Genomic DNA, 16,838 nt, shown 5'->3' with positions numbered 1-16,838 from the left:
AAAGGAAGGGGTGGAGACATAGAGGGAAGCAGGAAGAGACAAGAGGAAAAATTTGGTCATTTTCTAGGAAAGGGACTAGAGGGGCCTGAACGAAGACAGTAAGACTAGGCATGTTAAAACAGCTCTAAACATCTGAAACTCAGACTCTCGATTGCCCACGTGCCCACCCCTTTCCCAAGACAAATAAATCAGATACCGAACAGATGTATAGAAACTTGTTTTATTTGGGTAACATTTCCCAAAACAGGTCAGTTAGTAAAATAGATTCTAGAGAATAAGGCCCTATGCATAGCCCTCCCCCCCAAAAAATAACCCTGGGGGTGAGCCTTCCCCTTCCCCCTTGGGATCCTCTGGTATATAAAAAAATTTTGGCAGCTCAGTGTTTATCATCTAGGCTTGGGGCACCATGTGCATGTTCAGTACTCCTAGGGTGCAGCACAGTAGTGGGGGATGGTAACTCTGCCAACATGCCCCCAAACCCAGCTCAGCAAACATTTCTACCACAGCTCACTATCTGGGACCAAAAGAAGGAGCAAGCAGACCCCTTCCACTGATGTGCTGGCCAGGGCTCAGCACCTTCACTTGTGCTTTGAGAAGGAGGGATGGGATTTATTTGGCACTTTAAAAATAGAGTAGTGAGCAGGACTGGAGAAGCCAGAGGAGGTACCAAAACTGGCAGGAAGAGGCCATTTGGCACTAGTTCCCTGGGAGAAGGGAAGAGGAAGATAGACATCAAAGTAGGAGCTAAGAAAAGTAGGAGGAGACCACTCCAAGTGAAAGACGGCTGAAATGGGCTAGAACCAATAGGACTGCCAACTCAGCCTATACCTTCTCTATGCCTCTATTCCCACAGCAGTTGGGTGCTCACCGCCAGCCTCACAAGTATCCCCTTGTCCCTATGTGTAGTGTCTGACCCCTGATACTGGCACTCACTGCCTTCCCCAATACTAATGTCCCTTGATCATATCTCTAGTGACTTGACCATCTTTTGTCCCTTGGGCCTGGGGGTCAGGCTCTTGTCTGCCCAATTTCCTCTCATTGGACAAAGAGTCTCAAAGGCCCCAAGCCTATCTCCCAGAGAACTTTTTGGCCCTCAGTACCTCCCTTCCCCACTCCTTCCTTTTCCCCACACACTGGGAGAGGGGGAGGAAGGTCAAGGGCACGTGATACCCAACCTTCCCTGCCTGTCTTGGAGCTTTCTAGATTTGGATAAAGAGCAGGCCAGTGAGCAGGGCAAAGCCTGCTAGAAGCAGAATGACCTTGAGGATTCTCTGCTCAGAAGTGGCCAACTCCTGGGGCAGGATTTCCAGGAAGGTGATATAGAGAAAGGTGCCAGCCGCCATGCCCTCCAGCACAGACTGGGCGAGTTGGTGCAGTGGCCCAGCTGACTCTGCCAGAGCTGTACCCAGTCCAATGCCCAGGGGTGTCATGCATGAGAAGAGGATCCCACAGCCAGCCACCACCTGTGCTCGCAGGTGGCTCTGCAGCAGCCGCAGGGACAAGCTGACTGCTAGGATACCCTTATGGAGCAGCAAAGCCAGGCACAACTCCATGGCCCGAGTCTGGTCTCGCTGCAGCCCCACTGCCAGCCCTTCAAACACTGAATGCAGGGCCAACGAGAAGACCAACACACAGGCACGCAGGGCTGAGGGAGCTGATGAGGCTCCGCCTGGCTGTGGGACCCCCAGTCCATCATGCCAGTGCTGTGGCCCACCATTCACTGTTCCCAGCAAAGCCCTCGTCTCCTCTCGAGGTGGTGGTCCCGACTGTTCCTTGTAAGCCAGCGTGATCTGCTCCATCACCAGGACCAGGAAGAAGCCCATGGCCAGGATGAACTCTTGGAGAGGGAACTGGAGCTGTGGGCAGAGGGGACAGCATGGAGATCAGGAGACAAGCCAAGAAGGGAGAGGAAGACTCAGATGAAGGGTTTAGTCCCAGTTACATGGACCTGGGGTCCAGCACAGACACAGAGCCACTCTCAGTCATGCAAAAAGAGTCACGTGGTGTCATAGACTGAGTGACACATGGCGGACAGATTATGCTGTCACTCCCAGTGTGACATGGAAACCGTGGTTTCTCAGTTTGGGTGCTATTCACATTTTGGATTGGACAGTTCTTTGTTGTAGAGGGCTGTCCTGTGCCCTGTTGGATGTTTAGCAGCATCCCTAGCCTATACTCATTAGATGCTAGTAGCAAGGCAAGACCTCCCTCCCTGAGTTGGGACAACGAAAAATATTTCATTACTGAATGTTTCCTGGGGGGTGGGGGGGGGGGTGGATTGGAGAGTTGAAAGTCACTGATGTAGAAAAGTGTGACAAGTAGGCCACACCCTGGCCCTCTTTCCCAAGTGCTCACACGCTAAGCCACATACTGTCACAGGGACGATCAGGCTTACACACAGTCACACAGAGACACAGGTCACTCAGTCACAGACATAAACAGTTACAGTCAGTGTTACTTCCTCAGTTCCTCCAACTGTCTCAGTTTTTCCAATAAGACTGCTCTGTGCCTTGGACATGATCTTCCCCATATCCTTCTTCCTTGGGCTATAGGAACACCAGGGCCCTGGAAACTGACTCCTACCCATCCCAGGCCTGTAGGGACCTCTATCTCCAACCCTTCAGGAAAGTGCTGAGAGGGTAAAGATGATTCTTGGAGTGCTATTATTTTCCTGGAGGCTGGAACTAGAGACACCCACAAAGTAGATCATGCACCTCGTAATAAGGTTCCTCACACTGTCTCAAAGGGTACACAGAGGTCACATAAGGACCGAGGGGGTAAGAACCCACAGAGTTGTGCTGCTCTGTGACTAAAAATCACAGCTCATGGCGACACAGGCCAAGAGTCTTCGTACAGTCACAGAGTGACACACGAACAGATCCATACAAACCACCTCTCCTGGAGGTACATGACTGAACACCCACATACACAGGGTCACATGCAGATGACCCGGGCTCACCGTCACGTGCAGGGCCGCCAGGGCCTCATCTATAGCACCCAGGTAGTCAGGCAGCAGGTCCAAGAGACATGTGGCCAGAAAGACACCGCCCGCAAAGCAGCTTACAAGGCTCAGGGCTTTTTGGCGGGAGGCTGGGCGGGAGTGGAACAGAAAGAGGAATGGGTAAATGAACCCTCTTTAGGGCCCGCTACCCAATCAAAGCCACAGTCACGCATGCTGACCCCCCGTAGGTCCACTTCCTTAACACCAGGGCCTTCCCTAAGTCAAGCATCCATGGAACAGGGGAAAGGAGCGGCTTACCTGAGGCTTCAGGGTTAGCTCCTGGCCGTCGCAGCACACAGATGGGCACTAGACTGCAGATGAGAGTGAGGACCAGCAACAGCACCAGGGCCCCCAACTTCACCTCCAGTCCCATGGGCACTGGGGCCTCTGAGGCTGCTGCCTCAGGGCGCCACACCAGGAGCTCTGGCTCTCCCCAGGGCCCCATGGTGGCTGTGGTAGCTCCAATGACTCTCAGACCTAGGAAGACAGAGTGAGTGGGGAAGTGGAAATATTTCACAAGGGAAATATGGGATGAAGGGAAAGGGAAGGATGGCCTGAATGCAGCTCCCTCATCCCAGCCACTTTCTGATCTTCCCTATCCCCGTGTGACTCATCCACTCCTGACCTGAGGCTATTCCTCCTTCCCCTATTTGATCCCTTTCAAGTGACTTATTCAGGAACCTAGCAAGGGGGAAACTGAGGCATGGGGGCTGTGTGAATACCTCATTACTCTTTCACATGAGGCTCCCAGAAAACTAGGGAGCTGGGCTCCTTTAAGCAAAGTAGATGCCAGCCGCCCTCTCCAGGAAGGAACGGATGAAGCCAAAGGGGTTCAAGAAGAGATGTCAAGGATAGCTTCGTGGACCACCTGAACAGGGCGAGTTGGTGTGCTTTCCCGCTCCCATTTCCCCAGCGCCATCCCTCTGAAAGCAGAGAGCGACTGTTGCAAGCCACGGGCTGGGATGTCGGGAAAGAAGACCAAAGAGGGGTCCTAGGAGTCCTGAGTCCCGGAACGGGCTGACCCAACAACTGAGGGCGGTGTCTGGAAGTCCGGGCTCTGGGAGGCGGGGTCTGAGGCCACCACAGTGTCGGGAAGCTGAAGAAAAATGCGAGAGCTGGGACTCGGGCTCGTAGGCTCGGGGAGGTCTGGGTGGCCGACCCCGATCCCGCTTCCTGGGAGCCAGCACTCACCTCTGGAGGGTCTCACTACAAGGCATCCGCTCGGTTCCGGCCTCGAATCGGGAATTCCCGCCCCCTCCCCTTCGTTTCCCCCTCCCCCCGCGTCCACCGCGTACGGACCCCCAATAGCCAATGACAGCGCCTAGAGGGCGGGGCCAGACTGGGAGTGACGTGAGCTAGGAGCAATCAGAGGTCGGCAGCCAGAGTCCGGCGGAGGCGTGGGCGATTTGGGGTAGTGCGGAGCTGCGGGTTGGGGGGCCGAGCAAGGGAAAGGAATTCAGACAGTATCTAGAGTCTGAGACCCTTGGTCTCTGTGGTGGTCAAACCCGCGGACCTGACTGGTCTACAAAGCCTTCGATCCTTTGAAGATTCTAAAAGAGAAAGCTAGATGCTTCTCCGCGGGCAAAGATGATGCTCCATACCCCACCCCCGCATTCTCAAGTCTTCCACCTCCCACATCTCTGAGGATATCTGCCTGGTCTTGAGCCAAAGTCTTCTTATCTCTTTTAGAAGATTCCAAGATCCCCTTCTGGGCACCAGGGCGCCAAAGGGAAAGCATTCCATTCCTAAGACTGACTGACTTGCTTGATTTCCCTTGCTAGCACCCACAAGGAAGAAAAAAAGACAAGAATTGAAAGCGGGGGCTAGCAAAGTGAGAGTATATCTTGAAGTACCTGTGGTGGGAGCTAACTTGTGTGCAGCCTTCTGCCTTCTGCCTTCAAATGGGTAAAGTGGTGGGACCCCTCTCAAGAGTTGCTGAAACCCCACTTGGTGAGGAGCTTCTCTCTGCACACCCCAGCTTATCCTCACCATGCCTCAGGGCAGCTGGCCAGGATTCTCTCCAATCTCACCTGGATCTCTCTATCTTCTCTCCCTCCAGCTGCATCAGCCTCTTTTCTGTTCCTTGAATGAACCAAGTCATTCAAATCTTGGTTCAGCTACTTACAAAGTATAAATGAAAAACGTTGTTTGCCGTATGAGTAAACAAAGGTTATTGAAGCCATCAAGCCACTACAGCTGCGTGGTGAGCCCAGAGGGAACTCAAAATGGAGAGGAATGGGCTGCCCGGCTGCCAAGCTGAGTCACTGCAGCCACGTCCATAAAATAACCCCTGAGAGGACTCAGGATAGGAAAGAATAGGATAATGGCCCCAGACAGCTAAGGTGCAAATCAAAGTAATGATTTCAATGAGCGCAAACTGTTTAATGTCTTTCCATACATAGAAAAGTGCTAAATTCATTAACTTGAGATACCTGGTTTTCTTTAATTAATAATAATCTCTTGATGTTCTGAATTCCTGGTCTTTGTTGCAAAAACTATGTATCCTGATTCCTCCCTTATCTTTTTGGAGTTGTCCCTCAGAGCTATCTGAGAGGCTGCCTCCCGGGCCTGAAGGCCTCAGAAAGACCACCAAATAAGACATAATTCTGAGCTTTTAGATAGTGCAATTTTTTTAGTCAACGAGAGTAATCTTGAGAAAATCGCTTAACTTCCCTCTGCAAGCTGTCAATTGCTATGAGAATGATAAGGGTAACATGAAAATGCCTGACCATATATCAGTTACTCAATAATGATTAGATCCTATTCTTTACTTTCAACCTATTTAAATTTTGACAGGAAGAATACCTATTTGAACTCTGAATCCACATCCCAAGTTTTTGTGCTTTATTTTTATTTGTTATGATTTAAAATTCTTTATTGGAAATAGTTGATTTACAATGTTGTTTGTCTCAGGTGTACAGCAAAAAAGTCAATTATACATATATCCACTCTTTTTTAGATTTTTCTCCCCATATAGACCACTACAGAGCATTGAGTAGATTTCCCTGTGCTATACAGAAGGTCCTGATTAGTTATCTATTTTTTTATTATTTATTATTTATTTTTTGGCCATACCTTGAGACATGTGGGATCTTAGTTCCCTGTCCACGGAGCGAACCTGGGCCCTCTTCATTGGAAAGCAGAGTCTTAACTACTGGACCACCAGGGAAGTTCCAGTTATCTACTTTATACAGAGTAGTATGTATGTGTCAATCCCAATCTTCCAGTTTACTCCTCCCCCTCCCTTATGCCCTAGAAATGGTGAATTTGTTTTCTACGTCTGTAACTCTGTGTTTTGTAGATAAGTTCATTTGTACCTTTTTTTTTTTTTGTACCTTTTTTTTTAGATTCCATATGTAAGTGATATGATATTTGTATTTGACTTACTTCACTCAGTATGAAAACCTCAAAGTCCATCCACGTTCCTGCAAATGGCACTAATTTTCTTTTTTATGGCTAAGTAATATTCCATTGTATATATGTACCACATCTTCTTTATCCTTTCCTCTGTTAATGGGTATTTAGTTTGCTTCCATGTCCTGGCTGTAGTAAATACTGCTGCAATGAGCATTGGGTGCATGTATCTTTTTCAAATTATGGTTTTCTCCAGATATATGCCCCAAATTTGTGTGCTTTATTCACTGAACTATTCTTTATCTGAAGTACTATTGGGAGGCAGATTAAAATCATACCTAATCAGTATAGCTCCATTAAAAAAATTTTTTTTTTGGCTGTGCCCAAATGCATGTTGGATTGTAGCTCCCCAACCAGGGAATGAACCTGAATTGCCTGCATTGGGAGCAGGAAGTCTCAACCCCTGGACTGCCAGGGAAGTCCCCATTATTTTATTCAAAGAGAATTCCTGGGTCATCAGTCTCTAGATGAAGGCAAAATGTCCCGACTTTTGGTATTATTACACTTGTGTCATGTTATCTGTCTCCTCTTTGGTAAAATTGTAAATTATACAAATGCAGAACACATACTGCATACTATTACTGGTAACTATATGCAAAATATAAGTCAAACTCCCAAACCAAATCCGAATATTTTAACCTTTTGCAGTTTTCTAGACCCTTGTCCCTCCATTAGTTAACCTGTGAGTGTGTACACATAACTGTTGTTCTTTATCAATAGCATAATGCATGGATTATGGATTTGGACAACCCACAATTGCACGACTTTCCAAAGTCAAAGCGCTGTCTGGTTATTTACTCCCGGTCTAGAGTTTCAGTCATGTGGCAAGTGAAACCAAACCAAGCCTCTGCCCACATTCCCGGAACTTCCCCTCACACCACCCCCTTCCCTGCTGTAAGTCTTCTGGCTCTTACCCTCCTTCTCATGCCGCGGAACCAAATCCCTGCCAGACAAATAAATGCTCTGGTTGCACCCTGACAGCCAGTTCCCACCAGTTACGGCGGAGCCTGCCTCCAGACGGTAATCCCTTGGGCTCAAGGCACAGCCCCTCTTTAGCTTCCAATCAGACTCAACTGGGGGAAGAGCGCCATGGAGTGGGGGAGGGGATGCCTCTGTCAGTCTTCGGCAGTCCTATGGACACCTCTCCCGTTTTCAGCCCCGCCGTAGTCTCCCGTCTATAAAACTGACAGCTAGAGAACAGGCACCAAGCGTCCTGTGCTCCATTCACAACCATCTCTAGCCTTCCCTGAGGAGCCATCAAACCCTCAGGAAGATCTGCTGTCACTAGGAGAAACTGAGGAAGAAGGGGCCAGGCTGATGTCTTAAGTCCGGTTTGTGGACGCTCAGCCTCTAAACCCCTGCTCCAGATACTGCTTCTCTATCGTGACTCTTGGCTGGGTACAACCCACTTCTGTAGTGTAAGGCTGGGGGCGGGGTTTGGCTAGGCAGGTCCAGGATGCGAGATCCTGGAAGAAAGAAAAGGTGTACTGTTTGAGGCCATCAACGAGCTAGGCTGGCTTGGCAGGGCTGAGCTCTTCGAAACAGGTAATACCCAGGGGGGTGCCTGTTGGTCTGAAACAGAGAGATAAGGCCAAAGGCGAGATGGCTGGGCTGACATTTGAGGGGGCTGCACAGGGGAGAAAGGGGTATAATGGAAAAGGGAGAGGAGCTCAGAAACTGTGGGGTGGGGGAGGGGGGGAGCCCACATTCTCCTTCTGCAACTGCCCCCCCCGCCCCCGCCTCCCAGCAGAACCATGGATTTCAGAACCCCTGACCTGCTGGACGTGTGCCTGGAACCTCCAGAAGATGTCTTCTCAACAGGATCTTTCCTGGAACTGGGACTCCATGGTCCACCTTCAGAAGTTCCAGTGACTAGGCTACAGGAACAGGGGCTGCAAGGCTGGGAGTGCAGTGGGGGCCATGGCTGTGTGAGTGTGATGAATGGGAATGGGTATGGGTTGAGACAACTCTTGTGATAAGAAGTGCAAGAGGCTTCAGTTTCCACTTAGAGGTCTGAAGACAGAGCCCCTAAAATAGACATGAGCTGTAACTACCCTCATGTCCAAGGACAGAAGGGACTGAAACTGATCTGGTTTTGACATTATAGGACTTCCAGAATTCTTCCCTATACACATTCACACCCTCTTCTCCTGTAGGGTCTTCAAGAGAGTGAGCCTGAAGATTTCCTGAAACTTTTCATTGACCCCAATCAAGTCTACTGCTCAGAAGCATCTCCCGGCAGTGACAGTGGAATCTCTGAGGATCCTGGCCATCCAGACAGTCCCCCTGCCCCCAAGCCACCCAGTTCCCCTGCCCTCTATGAGGTTGTCTATGAGACAGGGACCCTGGAGAGGATGCAGGGCGAAGCCGGGCCAGCTGTAGGGCTCATCTCCATCCAACTAGGTCAGTGTTCTTTGTGGGGAGGGGACACTGGCCCTCCAGGTCCAGTCCTAACCCTGGAGTTAAGGGGGTTTCCCCAACCTATGCCACTACCCAGAGCCTGTGGCCATCCACATCCTTCCTCCCAGCCACTTATGTCTCCCTCAGATCAGTGGAGCCCACCATTTATGGTGCCTGAGGCCTGTGTGGTCAGTGAGCTGCCTCCTGATGCTCACATCCTGCCCACAGCAGCTACTGTAAACTCCATGCCTCCTGCAGCCCTGGTGAGTCTTGGGGAGTCAACTGGACTCAGTACTCTCTGATACACAAAACTGGGGGAAAGGGGTTGAGGGAGGGGAAAACTGATGCTGAACACTGTCTTTGCCCCAGTTTTTGTGGCATTGGGCCTGAATGTCAGAGAGATGTGAGCAACTATAAGAGCAGGAATGGACAAGAGAGACAGAAGCCCTTGAGGTTAAGGGGGTAATGTTTCGGTTAAGGAGAGGGTGGGGTGAGGGGATCCAAGGATAAGGCTCAGGAGAAAGCCTGGTCCTGTGTGCATTGTCTGCTCAGTTAGGGCCATTGTCTCAGCCTTGAGTCAGGACGTGGAAATGGGATAGGCCGCCTGGGAATCCAACTGGTTACTGGGCACAGGGTGTAGAAGCAAGTGCAATTACAGTTTTTACTGGAACAATAGTTCAGCAGTCACCCACTGCCCATAGTTACTGCATAGGGGTGTGACACGTCACATACCTTCCCAAGGGGAGTTGGGCTGGTTCCTTGCAGTGAGGATGAAAAGGGGGCCTTGCCCAGGTCACTGGTCCTCCCTCTATCTTGAAAAGAACTCTTGTGTGCAAAAGGCAGAGAGTAAGTTCTAGCCTCCCTGCAAATCTGTAATTGAAGCTGAGACCAGAAGCCAAGCCAAGATCTTAGAATCTTGGGCTGAGGAATCTTAAAAAGTCTGAGGCATCTAAACTTGTGTGTGCATCAAAAACACTAGGGCATTTGTACTGGATTGCCAGGGAAGTCCTGGTTTGGTTTTAATTTTATTTTTGGCTGTGTTAGGTCTTCATTACTGTGCAGGCTTTTCTCTAGTTGTGAGGAGTGAGGGCTACTCTCTAGTTGTGGTGAGCGGGTTTCTCATTGTGGTAGCTTCTCTTGTGGGACACAGGTTTGAGGGCGTATGGGCTCTTCCCAGATCAGACACTGAACCCATGTCTCCTGCAATGGCAGGCAGATTCTTTACCACTGAGCCACCAGGGAAGCCCTGATATTGTTTTTTTTTTTTTTTTCCTGATATTGTTTTTAAGATAAAATCTTCTAGGGAAATTCCCTGGCAATCCAGTGGTTAGGACTCAGGGCTTCCACTGCAGGCGGTATGGAATTGATCACTGTTTGGGAACTAAGAGGCTGCAAGCTACATGGGACAGCCAAGAAAATAATAAATAAATACCCTCTAGGCTTCATTTTCAGAGATTTTGATTAGGTGGATTGGGAGGGACACCCCTCTAATAGAGCACCAAACAGTATCAGAAGCAAGACGGGAACATCAGAAAAAGTCAGAGGTACAGTGGTTTAGTTAAAAAAGTCAAAGATCATCAGAAGGCAAAAAGCAATTTCCTCTTGAGTCACAAAGTGAAGTATCAATCTTTCAAAAAAGAGTATTAGAAAAGTAAGCTACTCAGTTGATGGGCTCACATTAACCAGGTACCATCTACCCTCCCCACATACTCTGTTCAGTCTGGTTGCCTCTGGGGCATTCTTTGAGAGGGAATAGAACTTCAGTCTGAGAAGTAGGGCTCAGACTCGAGGGGAGAATGAGCCAGCACCCCAGGGATCTCCTTGTGGCTGACAGTAAACAGTAATACTGCCGAATTGAAGTTAATGGCTGAAGATGAATCATCTGTCTGCCATAAGATTAAGCAGACTCTACCTTAGTGAGTTACTCCCCCTCCTCTTCAGATGCTCCTAAGGTCTGCAGAAACGTGCATCAGAATAGGTCCTCTCTAGCCTGGTCAGACTGCCAAGGGCCTAAGTCTCTGGACAAAAAATACAAGAAAACCGCCTCCTCTTTCCCTAGTCAGCCTCAGGTAGTCCCTGTGGCTGAACTGAGAGTCTGTCTGAATTAAGGTCCCTGCCCCTCATTTCATTTCATGGTTTGTTTTTCCTCAGAGCAAACAGGACACACTCCCCAGGAGGCATGCAAGGGGAACAGTCTTGAGGATGGGATGACCCTCTCTCCATTCTCATCTTCTCTCATGCCCCAGCAGCTGCCCTGTCAAACCTTGTTCCTGACAGAAGAGGAGAAGCGGCTGCTGGGACAGGAAGGCGTTTCCCTACCCTCTCACCTGCCCCTCACCAAGGTAACATGCTTCCCAAAAGTTATCCCAATACTGTGGCCCTATCCAGGCCTCTGAGGAGCCAGGAGAACAGAACAAAGTTGAGGAGTTGGGGAGGTTGAGGGCCCAGGACTGACACACCCTGGGCCTCCAGGCAGAGGAGAGGGTTCTCAAGAAGGTCAGAAGGAAAATCCATAACAGGCAGTCAGGTCAGGACAGCTGGCGGCGTTTCCCTACCTTCTCACCTGCCCATCACCAAGGTAACAGGCTTCCCCAAAGGGTATCCCAAATACTGCAGTCCTATCAAGGCCTCTGAGGAGCCAGGAGAGCAGGACAAAGTTGAGGAGTTGGGGAAGGCTGAGGGCCCAGGACTGACACACCCTGGGTCTCCAGGCAGAGGAGAGGGTTCTCAAGAAGGTCAGAAGGAAAATCCGTAACAAGCAGTCAGCTCAGGACAGCCGGCGGCGGAAAAAAGAGTACATTGATGGCCTAGAGAGCAGGTATGTTTGAATTCACATTTCTTTGCTTCACGTCTGGGCCCCTGTCTTTACCAAGGCTGGTGAGGTCAGGCATGCACATGATTACCAAGCCTTATCCTACCTTTCCACCCTCCCTAGGGTGGCTGCCTGTGCTGCACAGAACCAGGAACTACAGAAAAAAGTCCAGGAGCTAGAGAGGCACAACATGTGAGTGAAAACAGTCTGCGTGTTGGGGGAAGTGTGCTGCACACGTTCTTGGGCCCTGGTTCCCAAGAGATCTAACTCTTCATTCCCGGTTTCCCAGCTCCCTGGTGACTCAGCTCCGCCAGCTGCAGATGCTTATTGTTCAAACCTCCAACAAAGCTGCCCAGACTAGCACTTGTGTTCTGGTACCATTGATCTATTTCCCATCTCTCCCCTCACCTCCTCCACCTTCTGCCACATTTCCATCCCTATGCTCACTTCCTAGCCAGACCTATTGTCCCATCTTTGATGACCCCAACTGCCCCCTAGTCACTCTGCCCTCTGCTCCCTTCCTTGATGGTCCCCACAGCCCAAGTGTCCTCTTGCTTCTTCCCAGATCCTTCTTTTCTCCTTGGCTCTCATCATCTTGCCCAGCTTCAGCCCCTTTCAGGGCCTGCCAGAAGCCAGGCCTGAGGATTACCAGCCTCATGGAGGTGAGAGGCAAGGGCAAGAAGGAACTCTGTTTTCTGGGTAGTCAAGAAGTGGGAGGGAGGCCCTGTCCTCTCTAGGATCCCTGACCAAGGGAGGGAGCATTATTCTACTGCCCTTTTTCCTTCACTCCGCAGTGATTTCCAGAAACATCCTCACTCACAGGGACATGACAGAGAATCCTGAAAACGCAGTGGTAGAGTCCAGACTGGAGGGGCCACCTGGGGCCAAGGGTGCAAACAGCTCAACAAGGACACTGCTCGAGAAGGTGGGAGGGAGGGCAGGCCCCAGCAGGCGCATCAGAACTGTGTCGCATGCAGATGAAATGTGAGCTGTAACACTTCCTGGCTCACTTCCCAATCACAGTAAGGAATCCAGGGCTCTGCTACTGCTCTGCTTCCTCCTGGGGTTCCCACTCAGGGCTCCTTGGCCTCAGGGGTCCGAATCCCATAAGGATGCCCTTGATGTCTGTACCCCATGGCTTAGTTGGCCTATGTCACGGGGAAGCTCAAATACTTTCATCATGTATCTGTGATTTTATTTCTTCGAGGACAGGGTTAAAGGGAAACTGATGTTTTGGCTAAGAAATAAACTTTTTTTGGTGAAACTATATGCTGACAGTTTTAAGTAAGTAGTGGAAGAGGAGGAAGATAGGTACCTGGTAAACTGGGCCCTAAAATCACTACCCACTTTCCCTCTCTAGCCCCACCCCCCCCCCATGCCTTCCTGCCCCAAGCCAAATTACAGATAGGGAAGGAAATGATTTTACTCTTTTTATTCTGCTCATTAATTATTTAGATGGAGGAGTGAAAGGGGGTGCTACCGCAAGGTTCCAGAGAACCAGGGGCGCAAGTCAGTTTATTCTACCTTCTGTTTGAGGCAGGGTTTCTAAGACCCAGGTGAAAGGAGAGAAAGTAGCTATATGGACTCAATTTGCTTCCGGACCTTTTCCAGAGCCTTTCTGTCCAGTTGTCGCTGACGAACGATGACAAGGCAAGCAAAGACCAAGGCCAGACCTATGACAGTCCCTTCAAATTTCCAGAATAAGCGTTGTTCCATCAGAGCTGAGCGGCAGCTGAGGGCAAGAAGAAACAGTTATCAGAAAAGATCAGAGCACCTCCCCTCTGCTCTCCCTTCTAATTCTTCCTAATGAAGGTGTCTCTGTGGCGAAGAGAGGAAGCCAGAGTCAGCCTTCTAATGTGTTTACAGTATACTAATCCCCCTCAAATATTTAATTTTTAGTGAGATAAACAGAGCTGGTACTAACCAATTTTACTGATAAGAAAACATGGGAGTAGAGCTGGGACTTGGGTTCAAGTAATTTGGCTCCAAATCCCCTCCCCTTTCCAATATGCCATGCTACCTCCAGAGGAAAAGGAAGAGGCAGGAGTGTTTACCTAAAGTCATAGGAGGAAGTGATCTAGGAGGATTCAAGAAGAGAAACAGCACTTACCTTTTGAACTCACTCCTCTGAGATGAGCTGCATGTTATTTTCTCCACATATCCTGTGGACCCACACTCAGGGATGGTTTTCTGCCGGGAGAAAAGCATCACAGCACACGTTAGGAGGGGGCAGCAGGAGAAGCAGGGCACCGTGAGCGGGTGTCCAAGCGCTATGGCTCGGGGCTGGTAGGCAACAGAGAACTGAGGAGGAGTTCCCCTGGGTGGTGACAGGGTGGTGTTTACATGACCAGGAGTATGTGTCAGTAAGAACCCTTCAGGCTCAACAGCCTAGGAGAGGCAAGGGCAGGTTCTGGAGCCTACTAGATTAAAATTGAGCAGACCACGGTTATTAGCTGAACGCTGCCATTAACTTCGAAAGAAACAGGCACATTTTCAGGAGGAAAACAAGTTCAGATTTGGACTTACACTGAGCCTTCAAGGAAAAAGATGAAAAGACAAAGGCACACCTTAGACAATCACATCGTTCCAGTCTGACTCAATGTGAGAAAAAAGGGAGAGAAAACAGATACTCACTGCCTGGAAATTAGAACATGGAGCACACTCTTCTGCCACCACAAACTCTTCCACCAGCCAGCACGGCAAATTTGAGGTGCTCACTAGAGAGGAAGAGAAATGCAAGCCTCAGACTTCCTTCCGAAAATATTTCTCCCCTAAATTCTGCCCATCAACTTCCCAGCACAGTTGAATGCCCTCGTCCCACGTAGTACCGCCCTTTCCCACCTCATCTCTTGGAATATGGGAGGATGTCAAAACAAAATTATAGGAGAGACGAGTTCCAGACCATCACCCACCTGACAGCTTCTCTTCCCGCACGGGAGCCTCTGCTTGGCTGCAGCGGAGGGGGTAAGGGGCCAGAGTCAGAAGCCAAGAAACAGGGAACCCCGCCCCCCCACCTCCGCGGTCCTGGGACTCGAGCAATGGGGACGATACGGTCTTCTCATCCCCTCCCTGCCCTCAGCCCCTCCTTACCAGAGCCTTAAAGTGAAAGCGCAGAGCAACCAGCAGAGGTGGTGGCCCTGGGGGAGGCCACGCCTCCCCGCGCCCGCAGGCATGGAGTGCTGTGTCGCACCTGTCGGGACAGAGGGACCTGCCTCACTGGCCTCGTGCCTCGGTCGGAACGCAGAGTCCGCGCTTACACGGCAGTCCTCCGAGAGGTTCCAACTCAGGGCTGCGAAATGCTGGAGTTGCCTATCAGATTAAAGGCTCTGTCAGTACGCCCCCATGGCCACGGCGAGAAAAGGCAACACGCATTTGTTGGGTAGGACCGTGAGTTTCCTTCTTTGACCGATACGGTCCTGACGAAAGGCTGAGGAGGCGTACGGCCCTAGCATTCCCTCGGCTCCGCTTCCGCTCCCGGTGCGGCCATGTTGCGCGCGGAGGATCCTGGGCGCGGGCCCGTTTCCAGAGCTAGGCCAGTGATGGGAGGCGGAGGCCCGCTGCTGGCCTGACGGGCCTCGTAGTCTTCCGCCCACTGCTCCCTGGGAGTTGGATCTCCCTGCACTCTCGCGGCGCGTTGCGACCCTTTGGCTTGGCCCACCGTTGCATTCTGGTCCTGGTAGTTTTTTGCGGGAACGGAGAAAATGGCGGCTGTCAGGCTATCGTGCATTGCTGTAGCTCCCTGGGCTGTCACCTGTTTGCCCCTGTGGTCAACGGCGAGACATGAAAAGGAACGATACTTCGCCCTCTCAGGACTTTCCTCTCTCCTTAAAACCCGAGGACTCACAATTAAGCATCCGATTTTCTGACTCTCCTCCCCATTCCCATCTTGAGCGATGATGAGGGGGAGAAGCTGGGTTGGCTTTCCAGAGATGAAGGCAAAACTGTTACTTTCTCCTCCCTCAAGGGGCAGCAATATCCGAAACTTTGTGAATGTGAAGGCTTCCCCTGTCTCTGGGCTTCCACTCAGTTCTACTCACATGAGACCTTCTTGTTGTTGTTTAGTCGCTAAGTCGTATCCGACTCTTTGTGACCCCATGTAGCCCACCAGGCTACATGTCCATGGGATTGAAAGATGCAAAGGAAATATTCATTAAAATACTTTGTTCTCTTCTATTGCCTCACATTTCTATCATACTTTTTGAATTTAAGGTTTAGCTCATTTTGATTCTCTTCTGTAATCCTGAGGAGTCAGTTGGTATTGTCCCTGTTTAATGAATAAGCTCTGTCTGTTACTTGTCCAAGATCATACAGCTAATAGGAGAGCTGAGACCTAAGCCCAGACTTTTAACTCCCAGACCACAGATTTGTGCCTGTTTTCCATCCCTGTGAAGTCAAACCTTGGCAGAATGTGGGTCGGGAAGAATCCCTGGGTCAGGAAGGTCCCCCGGAGAAGGAAATGGCAACCTATGCCAATGTTCTTGCTTGGAGAATTCCATGGACAGAGAAGGCTGGTGGGCTACAGTCCATGGGGTCACAAAGAGTCAGACATGACTGTGCAACTAACACTTTCAAGTAAATCTAGGCCCTATTAATCTGTATCTTGCCTCTCAAAATCAAAGAAATTATTCCCATACTTTTTCCTTGTTAATTCTGCTCCAAACTCTCCTCCCTCAAGAAGTCTTTCTAGCCTAAATGCCACAGCTACTCTCCCCGACAGCCATAAGGACTAGAGCACTTTTGGAAATTAACATTATGTGTGATGTGGACTCTTATGATGGTACAATTAATAAGAATCCACCTGCCAATGCAGGGGACACGGGTTCAATCCCTGATCCTGGAAGATTCCACATGCCTCAGGGCAACTAATCCCATGAGCCACAACTACCAAGACCACACTGCAAATACTGAAGCCCAAGTGCTCTAAAGCCTGCATGCTGCAACTGCTGAGTCTGTGGGCCTGGACCCTGTGCTCCTCCACAAGAGAAACCACCTCAATGAGAAGCCTGTGCTCCGCAACAAAGAGTAGCCTCCACCTACCACAACTAGAGAAAGCCTGCGCACAACAACGAAGACAGCACAGCCAAAAAACCAAACAAACAGTATATCTGGTGCTATGTCCCGTAAATTCTGTCTTCCCATCAGACTGAAATCTGACTGCTTAAGGACAAGAACTAACAGACTGGAAAGATCATTGGGTGGGAGATGAGAAAC

At 50.1% G+C, this 16,838-nt stretch overlaps 3 protein-coding genes across 7 annotated transcripts; 1 reads left to right on the top strand and 2 right to left on the bottom strand.

Moving 5' to 3' along the window:
• Positions 1-206: 206 nt before the first annotated feature.
• Positions 207-4,260, bottom strand: SLC39A1 (solute carrier family 39 member 1). Of its 2 annotated transcripts, XM_065903743.1 has the most exons (5): positions 4,193-4,238; positions 3,724-3,924; positions 3,260-3,478; positions 2,960-3,090; positions 207-1,856 (listed from the first exon to the last, which is right to left on the bottom strand). In XM_065903743.1, the coding sequence occupies exons 3-5, from the start codon at positions 3,444-3,446 to the stop codon at positions 1,200-1,202; spliced, it is 975 nt and encodes a 324-aa protein (XP_065759815.1). In that variant the 5' UTR covers positions 3,447-3,478; positions 3,724-3,924; positions 4,193-4,238; the 3' UTR covers positions 207-1,199. The 2 variants fall into 2 exon arrangements, with proteins under 2 accessions (XP_065759815.1, XP_065759804.1); XM_065903732.1 differs by lacking the exon at positions 3,724-3,924 and having other exon boundaries at positions 4,193-4,260.
• Positions 4,261-7,296: 3,036 nt separating this feature from the next.
• CREB3L4 (cAMP responsive element binding protein 3 like 4) lies at positions 7,297-12,888 on the top strand. Of its 4 annotated transcripts, none has more exons than XM_065926362.1 (10): positions 7,297-7,435; positions 8,166-8,343; positions 8,572-8,818; positions 8,963-9,078; positions 11,062-11,157; positions 11,527-11,633; positions 11,751-11,819; positions 11,917-12,001; positions 12,193-12,289; positions 12,422-12,888. In XM_065926362.1, exons 1-10 carry the CDS (start codon positions 7,374-7,376, stop codon positions 12,613-12,615), a joined length of 1,251 nt encoding a protein of 416 aa, XP_065782434.1. In that variant the 5' UTR covers positions 7,297-7,373; the 3' UTR covers positions 12,616-12,888. The 4 variants fall into 4 exon arrangements, with proteins under 4 accessions (XP_065782434.1, XP_065782426.1, XP_065782418.1 ...); XM_065926354.1 differs by having other exon boundaries at positions 8,163-8,343; positions 11,065-11,157; XM_065926346.1 differs by having other exon boundaries at positions 8,163-8,343.
• Positions 12,889-13,044: 156 nt separating this feature from the next.
• Positions 13,045-15,545, bottom strand: JTB (jumping translocation breakpoint). The gene is made up of 5 exons (XM_065903720.1): positions 14,718-15,545; positions 14,540-14,577; positions 14,262-14,344; positions 13,738-13,817; positions 13,045-13,359 (listed from the first exon to the last, which is right to left on the bottom strand). The coding sequence occupies exons 1-5, from the start codon at positions 14,798-14,800 to the stop codon at positions 13,203-13,205; spliced, it is 441 nt and encodes a 146-aa protein (XP_065759792.1). The 5' UTR covers positions 14,801-15,545; the 3' UTR covers positions 13,045-13,202.
• Between the last annotated feature and the right edge of the window lie 1,293 nt (positions 15,546-16,838).

The sequence above is a fragment of the Muntiacus reevesi genome, chromosome 1 (genome assembly GCF_963930625.1).
Source record: "Muntiacus reevesi chromosome 1, mMunRee1.1, whole genome shotgun sequence".
NCBI lineage: Eukaryota > Metazoa > Chordata > Mammalia > Artiodactyla > Cervidae > Muntiacus > Muntiacus reevesi.
The sequence above is the reverse complement of the archived record's forward strand: the minus strand, read 5'-3'. Positions and strand labels throughout refer to the sequence as shown.

Coding starts and splice junctions, on each gene's coding strand:
- JTB (XM_065903720.1), bottom strand. CDS start 14,800: ATGCCTGCGGGCGCGGGGAGGCGTGGCCTCCCCCAGGGCCACCACCTC. Junction 14,578..14,717: donor GCTTTCACTTTAAGGCTCTG/GTAAGGAGGGGC, acceptor CCTCCGCTGCAG/CCAAGCAGAGGCTCCCGTGC. Junction 13,818..14,261: donor CATGTTCTAATTTCCAGGCA/GTGAGTATCTGT, acceptor TTCTCCCGGCAG/AAAACCATCCCTGAGTGTGG.
- CREB3L4 (XM_065926346.1), top strand. CDS start 7,374: ATGCTCTGGTTGCACCCTGACAGCCAGTTCCCACCAGTTACGGCGGAG. Junction 8,819..8,962: donor GCTCATCTCCATCCAACTAG/GTCAGTGTTCTT, acceptor TGTCTCCCTCAG/ATCAGTGGAGCCCACCATTT. Junction 11,158..11,526: donor CTCACCTGCCCCTCACCAAG/GTAACATGCTTC, acceptor CTGGGTCTCCAG/GCAGAGGAGAGGGTTCTCAA.
- SLC39A1 (XM_065903732.1), bottom strand. CDS start 3,446: ATGGGGCCCTGGGGAGAGCCAGAGCTCCTGGTGTGGCGCCCTGAGGCA. Junction 3,091..3,259: donor AGCTAACCCTGAAGCCTCAG/GTAAGCCGCTCC, acceptor ACTCCCGCCCAG/CCTCCCGCCAAAAAGCCCTG. Junction 1,857..2,959: donor TGGCGGCCCTGCACGTGACG/GTGAGCCCGGGT, acceptor CTCTGCCCACAG/CTCCAGTTCCCTCTCCAAGA.